General features: G+C 43.2%; 1 protein-coding gene across 1 annotated transcript in view; it reads left to right on the plus strand.

Moving 5' to 3' along the window:
- Positions 1–1,304: 1,304 nt before the first annotated feature.
- RTEL1 (regulator of telomere elongation helicase 1) overlaps positions 1,305–13,845 on the plus strand; it is a 74,130-nt gene continuing 61,589 nt past the window's right edge. The window contains exons 1-10 of the mRNA XM_075176621.1: positions 1,305–1,729; positions 2,935–3,133; positions 3,626–3,719; positions 9,063–9,144; positions 9,714–9,774; positions 10,017–10,092; positions 10,211–10,295; positions 10,533–10,598; positions 10,677–10,830; positions 11,052–11,090. Of these exons, the coding sequence (XP_075032722.1) occupies positions 1,628–1,729; positions 2,935–3,133; positions 3,626–3,719; positions 9,063–9,144; positions 9,714–9,774; positions 10,017–10,092; positions 10,211–10,295; positions 10,533–10,598; positions 10,677–10,830; positions 11,052–11,090 (958 nt within the window). The 5' untranslated portion in view covers positions 1,305–1,627. The remainder of the gene's footprint in view (positions 1,730–2,934; positions 3,134–3,625; positions 3,720–9,062; positions 9,145–9,713; positions 9,775–10,016; positions 10,093–10,210; positions 10,296–10,532; positions 10,599–10,676; positions 10,831–11,051; positions 11,091–13,845) is intronic.

Consider the following 13,845-nt stretch of genomic DNA (forward strand, 5'->3'; position numbering starts at 1 on the left):
AGATTGCCTGTTTCTCTTCAAAATTTACTATAACATTGCATAATTTCCAGTACTGTGGTGGATGAACACCCCCAATATTTGTGCTACCGCTAACAAGATCACCCCCATCATTTTTAAAAATTGTCCCCTACGTCACCCTCAGTATTATAGTGTTATTTGTAGTTGTCTATATGTCTATGAATGCAAAACACACGAAATTAATCCAGTACTGTGTAGATGTATGTAAGGTTATACAAAGTGTATTATTATTTTTGTTTGTTTTAGACTTTTTATTGAACAGTAATTGGATACAGTCGGCAATAGACAAACATATAATAAAATACAATTGTCTCTATTCAAATCTCAATACGATTGTCACACTGGGGCATATTCACTTAGATTTCCTGTCCACGGCAGCGCGTGTAAAGTGTCAATATGGTACCGCAACTTCGTGGATTTCCCTTCGCAACCCTATTGGGTGCGCACAGAAATCCGCAATGTTGCAGTATTGGGACTTGTGCGGATGCGAGTAATCGCGGTATGGAAAGCTAATTGAATATGCCCAACTGAGCCTTATTGTCCCTATTAATATGTCACACTAGCTCCTCTGTTCTACTCGCTGATGGCACAGTGCAATGCTGTTTTTTTGTTTCTTTACCATCATTGGCTATGGTTACAATTGTATTATCCCACTTAAGTGACTACCCTACCCCTATGTCCTCCCCTTGTTTTGCCCCTTTTTGATTTCTGTATATATGCTTTTAAAAATGTCATAAAAATTATTGATGGAAAAAATAAATAAAAAACAATTGAATAAAAAAATAAAATCAAAATAATAGAACAAAAACATGTTGTATAACTATATAATAAAACTGTTAGAAATAACAAGTCGACATAAAACTAAGACATTAAATGAAATGAAATGTAAGTGGTTTGGAAAGGATAGAGGGAGTGGTCTAGGATTATTTTATAATGCAATATTTTTAATAATAATGTTTACTACAAATAGATTTTTTTTCTCCTAAATGAAATTTAGTGTATTTCAGATGATTGGGAGCCAGGGAGATTATGAAAACAGGACCCACAAGTCTCATACATACATCCTGTATACATAAGTACTAAAGAACAATAGATATATGAATCATATATCTATTGTTCTTTAGTACTATATATATCATATATGTACTAAACCTTAGCCAGCCTTCTAAACCTAGTTAGGAAGCCTGGGACCTCCAGCTGCAGTGGAACTACCACTCCCAGAATGCACTGTCAGTCCCTGACTTCTTCTTGCTGGAGATAAGACTCCTTCCATTAAATAAGCCATTTTTGTGGAGCCTCAGGTTAGCGCACAACACAGGTTACCTCGGTGAGGATTACTTTAGCGGTAACACAACGTGTCTTCAAACGTCAGACAACTTTTTTCAGCAAACATAATATACCCTCCTTGTGCCAATAACACTACGCTTGTGACAGGGAACTTGATGAGAGAACTGGCCTTGCTGTGTAATCATTCTCTTCACTAGCAGACGTCACATAGACGGGAAGATCGTACTGCTCCGGTGTGACGTCATGACGTTGGAGCGCGAAATGTGAAGCTGGCAGCAGCTGGACTGAAGTGCTGGAAGGTGTGCAACACTGTTCCCCGGACATGCCTCAGATCCAGATCTCCGGTGTCACCGTTGACTTCCCGTTCACGCCGTACAAATGTCAGGAAGACTACATGGTCAGGGTGCTAGAGTGTCTGCAGAAGGTATGGCCAGTATGAGGGCCACCATTAAACTATTTCGCTACCCCCGAAGAATTGCATGGATGTGGAAGTCGGAGTGGCTTGCAGCGGGCAAAATACAGCTGGGGCGGGACTTGCTGCAGGCAAAATACAGCTAGGGCGGGTCTTGCTGCAGGCAAAATACAGCTGGGGCGGGTCTTTCACAGAACAAGTGACAGGCATCAGATGTGGGGGACTCTGCAAAACATTATACATTCAATATAACTGACTTATTTTTATTTATATACCTGATGCCAATGCTGTATACATTCCTGGCATTCAGAGGTTTGAATTTAGAGGTGTTTAAAAATCCTATTTTGTTACTGTAGCCATACTTCTTGTTATCTGAAAATACCAGCTTGCCATTAAGAGCGCCTTTAGCTGCAGTAATAATGCTATACTTTATAGTGCTGTGACTGGAAGCTCTTAATGTTGAGAACTGATTCTGTGACCTTGCAAATGCATTGGAAAGGATCTGTCATTGGCAGTTTGACTTGCGTTTCGATGAGGGAGTTGAATTTGAGTACTGCTCTGGACATGTGGTGCCATCCTAATGTTGAATGTTATGTGCTTACAGTTGTTATGCTGACCATGTTCTGTAACTTTGGGCTGGAGAGTGTGATGTGCACACTATATCAGGCATGCACAATATATTTTTTGCAGAAGCTTATTTATCATATCATTTCTAATAAAAGGGTGCATATTTCACCACTATTTGCCCAGGTGACTTGTTGAGATAACGGGAAGGGCAAGGTGACTCATAAGGTTGACCTATAGACAAACCAGTTGCCTGGCAGAGCATAAGTGGCATAAACATTACCCCGGTATCCTCACACAGGTTACAAGACAATGAGTTCCCATTATCAGGCAATTTTAGAAATGATTGGTTTGTAAATTTAACTTATGGGTTCTCTGTGTCCTGAAAGTTGGCATTAAAATTTTTAAGTATTAAAAGTACTTCCTTTATTTATAAAACTAATGCTTATTTTTTTTTTATTTTATTTTTTTAAAATTTCATGACACAAAGATAATACACTTTTTCTATTGGTTCACACAGTACATTCTTTTTAGCTCATGTCATTACAAAAAGTTTATTTTCTCCCCTTTTCTGTAAGTAAAATGAACAATATAACAATTCCAATGTACTGTATTTGTCGTTTTGTCATATTGTTTAAATCTGTTTCTTTCAGGGGGTGAATGGTGTTCTGGAGAGTCCCACAGGCACCGGGAAAACACTGTGTTTACTTTGTGCCACGTTAGCCTGGCGACAACATTTTAAAGATGGGATCACAGTGCGCAAGATTGAGGAACGCATGAATGGAGCACAGTTGTTCCCAGACCGTCCGACTGCAGCCTGGGGAAATGATGAGACAAATGCACATGGCTCAGGTATAAATTTGTTGTAAAACAAAAAATGTTTTTTTCATAGCAGTCTGGTGCTCACGTATGTGATCTAGGTTTGTGTGATCTATTCGCGACAATCAAAGATGACAGCCGCAGTGTCCTAGTTTAGGCGCTGCTGTAGTTGAAACAGAGCTGTTAGTGGTTACAGGAAAGGGGCCAGGATCTGATGGATGTGGAACCATCCAATGTGGAACCATCCAATGTCTGCTTGAACATATTCTTCTTTGCTCGTTATGTTATATTTTTTGTGAACTGCACTCCACTGTGGAGCATGATAACATGATCGTGATTTCACCAGTAATCAGTTTGAAGGGAGACCTAATGAGTCTCAGCAGACCCAGGTGAAATACCTCCCCCAAAGTCTGTCATTTCTAGGTTGTGTGAATGGTAGTACATTTTGGAGACATCTGTTGGCAGTATAGGTCTTAAGAGTTACAAATATCTGCAACTAAAAGAAATTATTTATCTTTTTCACAGCATACTACAGCGACATTCCCAAAATTATTTATGCATCCAGAACTCACTCTCAGCTGACGCAAGTTATAAGTGAGCTGAAGCACACCTCATACAGGTAATTGTGCTAAGGGGAGGTCACTGTACAGGTAGTGTAATAGGAGTCTATATGAGCCATCATATTGTGATAACAATACTTAGTTATGCTCTCTATAAACTCTATTAGCATAAAGTGCCATCTATTGGAGAGAGAAGGTACTTCATCCAATTTATAATTTGAATGGCATTTAAGTTCTTGTACTGCTTTTCATATGATTTTTGAATATCAAATATGCTTGTCTTCCTCTGACTTTCCACTGCAGCTGTGCTTACAAAGTAAAATGTGATGAAGTACATCTTACTACTCTATCTCAAACCTCTAATACTGCTGCTAGAGACCAACTGATGGGTAATATGATATTTTCTCCTTCATCCACTCTGGGGGACACTGCTACAATGGGGTTGTGGAGGGCGCAGGAGTCTGCACTCAAACAGTTAACTAAAACTTGCTGCCGACTCCTCCCCTATGCAACCCCTACCAGCCTCAGTGTAATACAAAAGCCACAAGGAAAAGAGCAATCAGCCAAGACCATACAGCATACAGAAGAGCAAAAGGGAGGGAATGCAGTGTCCCCCAGATGAATTCAGAGAAAAAGATTTAACATAAGTACATAAATTCCCTTTTTCTCCATCCACTCTGGGGGGACACTGCTACAATAGGGACATACCAAAGCAACCCCCTAAGGGAGGGAACACTCTGATAGCCCGGCCCCCAAAACACTGCGGCCGAACCCTGCATCGGCTGGCGCGAATCACATTAAACTGATAAAACCTCATTAAGGTATGCACAGAGGACCAGGTGGCCGCCCGACACAGTTGATCCGCAGAAGCCCCATGACACGCGGCACAAGATGCCCCCACAGAACGAGTGGAATGAGCAGTGATCCTCGCTGGCACAGGCCTGTTCAAGCTCACATAAGCCTGCTTAATCATAGACTTGATCCACTGAGCAATGGTTTGTTTGGAGGCTGCCCAACCCCTCTTTTGGGAATCATATAGACCAAAGAGCAAATCCGTTTTCCTAGAAGACGATGTTCTAGCCACATAAATCCGCAATGCCCTAACGACATCCAAGGATGCAGGGAAAGAAGGCTCAGATGTAGATGAACCCTGACACAACCTTGGGCAAGAACGAAGTAACCGTCCTTGGTACAGCTTTGTCTTCATGAAAAACTAGATATGGGGCCCTGCATGACAATGCACTGAACTCTGACTCCCCACATGCAGACGCCATGGCCAGCAAAAAGACAACTTTCCATGTTAAAAGTCTCAAATCAATCAAACGTAAAGGCTCAAAAGGAGCCTTCTGACGAACTTCCAGCACCAAATTCAGATCCCAGGGAGCTATGGGCGGAACATAAGGCGATTGAACCCGTAACACTCCCTGGAAAAAAGTATGAACATCCGGAATAATTGACAATCTTCTCTGAAAGAATACAGATAGAGCAGATACTTGAACTTTCAGAGAAGCCAGTTGAAGTCCTGCTTCCAAACCTGTTTGTAGGAAAGCCAACAGACGGGATAATTTGAAAAAGTCCGCTCTGGAAGAATGCCGTACACACCTTCTAATGTAAACCCGCCACACCCTGTGATATATACGAGCTGAGGAAGGTTAACATGCTCGCATCAAGGTTTGTACAACCCTTTGCGAGAAATCCTTGGATCTCCAGATGCCAGCCTCAACATCCATGCCATTAAAGCCAGACGATGAGAATCTTGATAATAAAATGGTGCCTGACTTAGCAGATCGGGACGACGAGGAAGGGCCCAACTCGGACCGTCCGCATTTGTAGAATGTTGGCGTACCAAACACGTCTGGGCCAATTCGGGAATTTTTTTTCAATCCCTGAGTCTTGCTTAGAGCTTATCAGAGCCGGGTGCTATTTTAATATTTGCCTATGGCAGCCTGTGCACTTTTATGTTTTTACCTATTTTTTTTTTTTTTGTTCTACAATTCTGCCACAATAATTTCTGTAAAACATCGTCACTTGGGATGCCTGTATTGTGACGTGGAGGTGCCGCATCTGATGCTCGGTTGCCTCGTGCAGCCAGCGCCATCGGACATGACAGCGCTGTATCATGCAGTGTACTGGGCCCTCAGACTGAAGAGAGCTTTCTCCAGCACGTCATCCCTTGTGTGAAATTCCTCTTAGGTAAGCCGACCTAAAGAGACACAGCAGCCATTTTGTGACACATACTCGTGTGTGTGAGTGAGCCTGACTTGCACCCACCCTGCCCCTTATGTAGCAATTCTCTCCCCTGAGCAACTCGCCGTGGAACATTTGGGTTCTGCCCTTCTCGTTGCCTGAACAGCTGACTTGGATGCAGGACTTGGCCAGGTCAGTGTAGGGTTTAGTTTAGTTATTCTCTTCTGTTGAGAGGATTCTTATCTCTGCCACTACTTCTGGTGCTGCACCAAGTTATCCACACACTGTTTCTTGTAGGAATACTCCTCAAGAAACATGGAGAGAAACCTCAGAGCCTCCTGCCACCTCCCCTTCCCCCTCGAAAGAAAGAAATCTGAATTGGACCTTCCGGAAGTGGTGTTAGACACACAATTGAGAGTAGGGACAGTGAGAAATCAGAGTTTGCAGACACTTCCCTTCAAGAGGACAAAGAAATTGCTGGTTCCAATTCTTCATGCGCACAATTGGAGGACCTGTTTAGTGAGGCTTGGGCTAGACCTGAAGATAAGTTTGTTTTCCACAGGCCACATGTACTTTATTCACTCCCTAGTGACGATATAGTAAAAATAGGAGTACATGCCTAGGGTGGATGCACCCATAGCCTCCCTTTCCTTATGTTGCCACTGACTGCACGGATAGAAATATCAAAGCCACCTTTAAGTCCATCTACATAGTGGGAAAGAGCTTCCCTTAGAGCCAGTTTGGCTTCTACATGGGTCAGTTAGAATGTGTAAGTGTTGGTGGAAAAATTGGATTAAGGCTCTGAGTCCGATGACCCAAATCAGATTTTCTCACCTTGGAGCATATCTGTGTAGCCTCGGAGTATCTTGGGGGGAAGTGGCCACTAATATGGATCTCAGTGGTTCAAGGATTTCAGCCCACACCATTGCAGCATGCCGTAACCTATGGCCAGGAGGAGAACTCTGAGTCCAAGAGGACTTTGGAGTTCCTTCTGTAGTCTGCTAAGGGCCTATTTGGTCCTGAGCTAGATAAAATCATTGCTCAGTCTGCAATGGGGGAAGATATTCCATCCTTCCTTCCTTCCTACCTATCTGGACCTAGGTTTCGTTCTTTTCTCCCTACAGGATTGCTAGAGGTCAGTCCTCTAGCAACCGCCTACCCCCAACTCCCTTAGACGGCAAGATGTCCAGTGTCTAAGCACTCTGACATCAGCATGATGGACAGGTTGCTCAACCGGAGACTCCAGTGGTGGGAGTCCGTCAGTTTATCTTCAGGAACCAGCGGTTTTGTTCAACCACAGATGCCTTGGTAAGATATGGGGCTACTTTTTTTTTTTTACCATGGGTCTTCCAGGAAGCAGGGTGAAGTGGGGTGGATCTTCAAGAGGCTATTCGGTCCCTAATTTCACCGGGGGTGGTGATTCCTGTTCCGAAAAAAGAACAGTTTGGGTTTTTACTCAAACTTCTTTATGGTCAAGAAGCCAGACGGCTCCTTCTAACCTATTCTGAACCTGAAATCCCTAAATATGTAGGTGAGGGTGGATGGTTCAAGATTTCTTTACGGTCCGTTATCAACAGCATGGAGCAAGATGAGTTCATAGTGTCCTTGGACATCAAGGACACGTATATCCATGTTCCGGGAAGGTCATCAGTCCCTTCTCGGATTCATTGTTCAATTTTTCCATTTTCAGTTTTGAACCCTACCGTATGGCCTGACAATAGCACCTAGGGTGTCCACCAAGATCATATCTGTAGTGGCGGCCCTTCTGTGGCCCTGAGTGATAATTATCATTCTATACTTCGATCTATGATTAAAGCAAGTTCCCTGGCCTTGTCTCAGTCCCATGTTGAGTAAACCACACGGGTGTTAGAATCCCACGGGTTTATCATCATTTCCAGGAAGTCTAACCTGAAGATGATCTTTCTGGACCTTCTGTTTGACACCCAACGGCAACAGGTGTACCTGCTACATGGACTGCTGAAGTCCCTGTTATCTCGCAGGAGGGTGTCTGTTCATCAGGGGATGAAGGTTCTGGGAAAGGTAGTGTCCACCTTTTGAAGTGATGCCATTTGCACAGTGTAATTCACAGGTGTTCCAGCTGTATTTAATATCGAAGTGGAATAAGTCCCACCAGCCCTTTTCCAAACAGGCATTCACTTTGTTGAGTGTTTCTGAGCTGGGGACTTTGTCTTATAGATCTCCGTTCCTCATTTTTCACAAGGACAAAGCAGTGCTTGGACCTAAGACTTCGTTTCAGCCCAAGGTAGTCTCAAGGTTCCACTTGAATCAGGAGATTGTGATTAGAGTTTTGAATTGGGATAAGTGTCCAGAGGAAGAGAGTTTCCTTAATCTCTGGATGTGGTTTGGTCTCTTAAGAACATATGTGGATAGAATGTTCATAAGAGAGGCAGGCCAGCCTCTAAACAGAAGATTGTCCAGTGGATTACCTCTGAGAGGAACAGCCTTCCTTGAAATGTGAGATCGCATTCCACCAGGTTATTGGATAGGACGGCATGGTGCCTCCGCTGAGCAACTGTGCTGGGCGGTCATCTAGTCGTCTGTGCTCACCTTCACTGAATTTTACAGGTTTAATATTTTTGTGCTCCAGAATACCAGTTTTGAACGTAAGGTGCTGCCTACCGTGACTACTGAGCATACGCTTCCTTAGAGACAGCTTGGGACGTCCCCACAGTATCCAGTGTCCCCTATGGATGTCATAGAAAATATGATTTGTGTACTAACGATAAATCCTTTCTCTAAATTCAATGGGGGGGACACTGGACACCCTCCATTCCATTCTTGTTCTTGGTCTCTCACTGTTATCCTTGTTAGGGTTTTGTTTTTTATGGGAGCATGTTTTTGCTACTCTTCCTCTTGTTCTGTACCCTTGTTTCTGTCTCGCAGTGCTTTATTAGACAAGTACTGAGGGATTTAAGCCAATGAGGTATAGCGCTTCAAATTTAGCGCTAAACTTGAAAGCGCCCAGGCTTCATCACCACACTCTGTACCCCCACAGTTTTCAATGTACCGCATTGGATTTAGAGAAATTGATTTGGCGTAAGCGAAAATATCCCATTTTTAACAGCCGACAGTAGCCTGACCTATTTTATTATACAATGATTTGCAATTGTCATGTAAGCCTTGGATAAATAGCACAGCACACCCTTATATCACAGTGCAATGTGTGTAATCTACCACTTGTTTTCTTTCCACAGGCCCAGAGTCAGTGTCCTGGGCTCCCGGGAACAGCTGTGTATACATCCAGAGGTAAAGAAGCAGGAGAATAACCACGTCAAGGTATTGGGGCACAGTTTGTGATGTTTTCTCCTGCTTCTATTTGTGGTTTCTTATTATATTTATAGAAAAGAAAAAAAAAAAAGCTGTGTGACATACTAACAGAATAAAAGCTCTGCATCCACCTTACCTGTCCACTCCACCCGTTTGCATAATATTTTCACAGAAATATGTTCGTAAATAACTTAAAATAGGACAGCTCACACTCCTTTTTTTTATCCCCCTTTAAAAATTCACAATTACCTTTCCATCCCTCCACACCTTATAGGGATTGGAGTCCTCTTTTTATTTTTGTACAACGGGCTTCTTCTCTGCAGAATATCACTGGCAAAAAACATACGCATTTCTGTATTAGTTTGACAAGTGTTTACTGTAGGTGGATATTTCTGTAGTATTGGTTCAGATAATTTATGATTACAAATCCACCTTAGAATGGAATAAAGTTGAGATTTTTTTAGTTTCTCCTGGAACTCTCTATCTATGAAACTTGTTTTGTTTCAGATGTGTATTCCCAGTACCTGTCTTATAGCTCCTTCCACAAATTACATCGGGATCTGCTCCTATTTTTTCAGGTTCATATGTGCCGCTCTAAAGTGTCCAACCGCTCCTGTCACTTCTATAACAATGTGGAGGGTAAGTGCTTCACAGACAGCGCACTAGGGTTGGTGATAAAAGGGACTAGTAAATTAACTTCACCATATTAGATTGGGGAGGGATCTGAGGAGAAATTGTTGCATGGACCTAGCTGTAAAGAAAGAGGTGGGAGCAGGACAGACTGACAGACATGTCAAGAGAGTTTTACATTTTCAGCTGGCTTATATGACAGGAGTCGATCATAAAAATGCTTACTGGCTAACAACCCTTCTCTCCCCAAGAAAAGAGCACAGAGAAGGACCTCACCACTCAGATACTGGACATTGAGGATCTGGTGAAGAGTGGAACCAGGCACAGGTAGTACAGTAGTCTCCCGCAAATGGTTTTCCCAGCCTGGGCTGTATGTCTGAGTCAGGCATCTGCTACTATTTCAACAAAGCTCTGTTATGCTAAATGTCTAATCTCTCCTGTACAGGGCCTGTCCCTATTATCTGTCTAGAAATCTGAAACAACAAGCAGACATCATATTCATGCCATATAATTATCTACTGGACCCAAAGGTACTTATGACGTGAGGTAGCCTGGCTATGTATACTGTCACCAAACGGACTCTATGATGCTTCCAGTTTGTGTTGTATTTGAAAAAATTGCTACACGAAATTGATTATATTTTGTTAATTTTTTGGGATCAAAGCATTTTATTTTATGGAAAAGGGGAGGGCTTTGAGCGTTGACTCCTAAGGATGGAGCAATCTTTGAGTTTTCGGTGTATGAAGTAAATTCTGTTTGTGTTCCAGAGTCGTAAAGCCCATAACATCGATCTTAAAGGCACAATTGTGATATTTGATGAAGCTCACAATGTGGTGAGTCCTCTGTTTTCTCTGTGTGCTGTCAGTATCTCAGTGTGACTACCCTGTGACACTTGTGTCTCGCCTTTCTAGGAGAGAATGTGTGAGGAGTCCGCATCTTTTGACCTGACCCCATATGACCTGGCCTCCGGGATTGATGCTTTAGACCTGGTGATAAAGGAGCATGCAGAGAACTTGGAGCAGAAACAAATCAGTGCAGAGTTCAACATGGAGTCCCCAAGCCCCTGTGAGCTTTGTCAGCTTTTTTTTTCTTGTGTTTTTTAATTTTGGACCAGAAGCAGAGGGTTGGACTGTGACAACCAGTAATATCAGAAAAAATTAAGTTAATTATGTAACTTTAAATCCATTTTTCCTACTTTTATTTGAACTGGAACACATCAAATGTTGACTGTCGCAACAGAGTTGCTCATAGTATTTTAACCAACTAAACTTTTTATCTGTTTATAGCTTTGAACATAGAGCTGGAGGACTTGGCCAAGATAAAGGGTGAGTATCAGTGTTCGTATTGTATTATATACAGCAGAGGGAAAACGTGCTTTTACCAAACACACTCGATTTGAGATGGTCTGTCTAGTATTAATTTCCTAATGCTGGCTCTAGATGGAGATTGGTGTATAGATCTTTCAGATGTGACGTAAAATGAATGTAAACAAGTGCTTTCAGAATGAATGCAAAACAGACAGAACATATCCATGCATTCAAGAAATTACAATCTAACATAAGTATAAAGAAATGAAGGTTAGTTTCCCTCTGTTGATGCCAATATCTTTAGAAAGAAAAATTATTATCTTAACTATAAATCATTGGCTTATTTCTCATTCCTCCTATCTGGGGGGGCACTGCTACCATGGGGTTGTATGAGGGAGCATGGAGTTGACACTTAAATAGTTAACTACTAACTTGCTGCTGACAAGTCCCCTCTTCAACCCCTGCTAGCCTCCGTTTTAGTTTAAGTGCCCAAGGAGTTGGGCTAATGCTGTACTGCTCTGCAGTAGTTGCTGTGTTTAATTAGTGAATTTTTATTTTCTTGAAAGTTTTCTTTATTTCATAGGTTACAGGGGGTATGTATGCTGCCAGTCGCACAGGTACCCATAGACTCTGGACAGAAACATCTTTTGTCACTACACAGAAGAAACATATCCAAATAGATATAGGCAGTGACAGCGCTTAATTAAGAAGCTGTCACTGCATCTCTCGCTGCAAGCCCGGCGCTGCCATTAAGCAGAGAGCGCTGGGACTCTGTCAGGAGAATGGTCACACAAGCGGAAGATCCCAAGTCCCCCGCTGTGGCAGAGGGGGATCTTGGGTCTTTCCTTAGGCTGTTTTAGGAGGAGCGCAATGCAGGCATGGCGAGTTGGGCAGTTTAGTGTGGGGAGTGCACTGGAAGACTCCTCCCGCTGACTTAGTATGCTCCAGAGTGGGAACATACGTAGTACACATTGAGAGACAGGAACTTCAGTGCAGCATCAATGGGACAAACTGAAGGAGCATACACTGTTGCTGGCTCTACCCCCCCCCCCCCCTCCATAATTCGCTCCTTCCTATATATTGACGCTTCATAAAGCTAAGTACTCCATAGTGGACGTTTGACAATATTTTCAAACTAGTTCCATACTGCGCATAGGATACAACTCTGTGTCAGGTGTTGCTTCACCTGAAATATACCAAAAATTGAATTCTATATCCACACTAAGTATATGTTCATATCTGTTGGTGTTCAAGGTTCATCTCTGTGAAACATAAAATAGTTGGGACACTGTATGTTATTGTTTTGGGGCTATATGCCAGGGTTATTAACGCGTAGTATACTGCCAGTTCTGTTCTGTTGTGTGATTGCCTGTTTTCTCTTTATTTCAACTGTAATACCCTGTCAGCAATTTCCTATAAAGCCAGGCAAAGGGAAGGGTGCACTTGTGAAATTTTATACTTGTGCTAAAAGTACAGCAAAATTACATGCGGGGCAGCAGAACCGGAGGCACTCTGCACACAGTGTGAAATTGGTGCTCAGAGAAGCAGGCACAGGTTAGCACCGTATGGACGGTGGAGGAACCAGTGTGTGTATCCTCTCTAGCAGTCAGTAACTATGCTTACACAGCTAACTAACCACCAAGCAGAAAACCAAGTTTTCTCTGCAGCCTCAATGACCGGTTCTACATCAGCAGACTCTTTCGAGATACTGGTGACGCCAACTTTAGATATGGGTTAGGCTTTTGGATCACATATTTTCTCTCCTCAGGTTATGCAGGAGGAACCAGCATGGCACTTCCTCCTTGGAGAGGTACCTCGACTGGTTAAATCGGTTCCTAGACACCCCCAGACACTTACCTCCTAGAGCCAAGCGTCATCGGTCTTCACACCCCCTTCTCTCTGTCTCGGACTCATCTGAGCCTTTAGAAAAGGAAGGGGAACTAGTGGAGGACTCTGATTCTACCCCAGTTGGAGACTGGGATGACTCTGTCATTAGCTAGGGTGTACAGGACTTGGTTCTGGTGGTTCGTCAAGCCCTGGACTTAGTAGAAATGGAAGACCAGTTATGCGGACCAACGTCTTTTCAAACGTAAGAAACGGAAAACTTTACAGATATAGCTGAATCAGCTTGGAAACAACCGGATCGTAAATTTTCATTTCCTCTCAGATTTGCTAAACTTTATCCCCTGCAGGAACAGGAGGTCGTACGCTGGGAGCAAGTCCTTAGAGTTGACACACCCGTGGCTCAGTTGGCTCTCCATACCACATTACCAGTACCTGGCTCGGCGGCTCTTCGCGATTAAATGGACCGTAAGATTGAGGAGTTCCTCAAGGCTATTTTCCTTTAGCTGGTACCTTGTTCAGACCCATGTTCTCATCAGCACGGGTCCCCAAAGCCATCAAAACCTGGGCGGACCAGCTGGAGGAAGGTTTGCAGGACTCTGAATTACTTTTCTCTAACTAGTGTATTTTAAGGAAGCTTCAGGTTACCTGTATGAGGCTGCACAGAAAGCAGCCTCCGTTTCATCTTCGGTGTCTGCCTTGGCGGTTGCTGCGAGGAGGACCCTCTGGCTTTGGTCTTGGGACACGGATGTGGAATCCAATAAATCCTTCAGGGGACAATCCCTCAAGGGGAGAGGTTCCTATTCCAAGAGACGTTCAGTTTCCAAAGCCCCGGACAAACCAACCGCGTGACGGGACTCCTCCTCTCCTCTCAGAAAGGGGGTTTAGGGGTCGCCTACAGTTATTCCAGGAGCAGTGGGGAGAGGATACA

The sequence above is a fragment of the Mixophyes fleayi genome, chromosome 6 (genome assembly GCF_038048845.1).
Source record: "Mixophyes fleayi isolate aMixFle1 chromosome 6, aMixFle1.hap1, whole genome shotgun sequence".
NCBI lineage: Eukaryota > Metazoa > Chordata > Amphibia > Anura > Limnodynastidae > Mixophyes > Mixophyes fleayi.